At 57.4% G+C, this 1,154-nt stretch overlaps 1 protein-coding gene across 1 annotated transcript in view; it reads right to left on the reverse strand.

The window, feature by feature from the left end:
• Window positions 1–1,154, reverse strand: part of NYX (nyctalopin) — a 33,055-nt gene that overhangs the window by 1,613 nt on the left and 30,288 nt on the right. The window contains exon 2 of the mRNA XM_014587934.2: window positions 4–217. Coding sequence (XP_014443420.1) covers window positions 4–217 — 214 coding nt within the window. The remainder of the gene's footprint in view (window positions 1–3; window positions 218–1,154) is intronic.

Below are 1,154 nucleotides of genomic sequence, written 5' to 3' on the forward strand. Positions count from 1 at the left end.
AGCGTGCCGAAGGCCCGCTCGCTCAGGAAGCGCAGGCCGTTGCGGTCCAGGTCGATGGAGGCCGCCTCGCACGGGAACTCGGCCGGCACCCTGAGGAGGCCCGCGCGGTCACAGCGCACCGAGCGGCCGCGCTCCACGCTGCTGCAGGAGCAGGCGGCCGGGCAGGCGCGCCCACAGGTCCCCGCGACCCGGGCACTGGGCAGGCCAAGGACCACCGCTGCGGGTGGGAGCAGGGGTGAGGGGATCGGAGGGAGGAGGAAAGACAGAAAGACCAAGTCAGCCACGGGTTGCTGCAGGTAAAACCCGACCTGCCCAGGGAGCAGGATGTGGACCCTGCACCAAGTTCCCCTGCGTTCTGCAAACGGTCCCTTCCCACCGCCTGGGCTTCAGACAGGTGTTCTCACCTACGACGCCCTCTCTTTTGCTTTCCAGTTACGTCAATCAACAAAACCCTGCTGTTGATTGACCTCATCTGATCCCTGCCTGTATCGTCACTTGTGTGCTCCTGGAAGGTGGCCCGGGGTTTGCTGTCTGCATGCCTGGGGGACCTCTGCCGAGGTGGCACTGTGTGGCCTGTGCTCTAGGCTGGCGCTGCCCAGTAGGGTACCCACTAGCCACGTAAGCTGTTGAGCAAGACACATCAGCTCTCAAAAGTACCCCCCCAAAAAGAGTAAAATACAGCATCAATAATTCATGTACTGGAGCCAGCAAATGACTTAGCAGTTAAGGTGCTGACCTCCCGCATGGCTGACCAGAGTTCAAGTCCTTGACCTGGTGGCTTGAAAATCATGTGGGTGCGTGTAGGCGTGTGTCCAAAATCCCTAGAGGAGAATGGAGAAGGGATTGCAGTGTGGTCATCCTGGGTGTGTGTGTGTGGGGGGGGTGGGGGTTCTCACTTTCCTTCTGTGTGTGTCTGTCTGTCTGTCTCTCTCTCTCTCTGGTGAGTGCATGCACCTAATAGCAAACAACCTTAAAAATAAAAATTCGTATACTGATTACACTTTGGATTCTGTGCAGTCCACTCCTTTAGAGTCCCAGACCCAATGGCTTGAAAATATCACTGTGTGTGTGTGTGTGTGTGTGTGTGTCCAAAATCCAGAGGGAGAATGGAAGAGAAGGACTTGACCCATAGCCATGGGGGTGAGATGGGGTGT

The sequence above is a fragment of the Tupaia chinensis genome, unplaced genomic scaffold (genome assembly GCF_000334495.1).
Source record: "Tupaia chinensis unplaced genomic scaffold, TupChi_1.0 Scaffold000248_1, whole genome shotgun sequence".
Taxonomy (NCBI): Eukaryota; Metazoa; Chordata; class Mammalia; order Scandentia; family Tupaiidae; genus Tupaia; species Tupaia belangeri.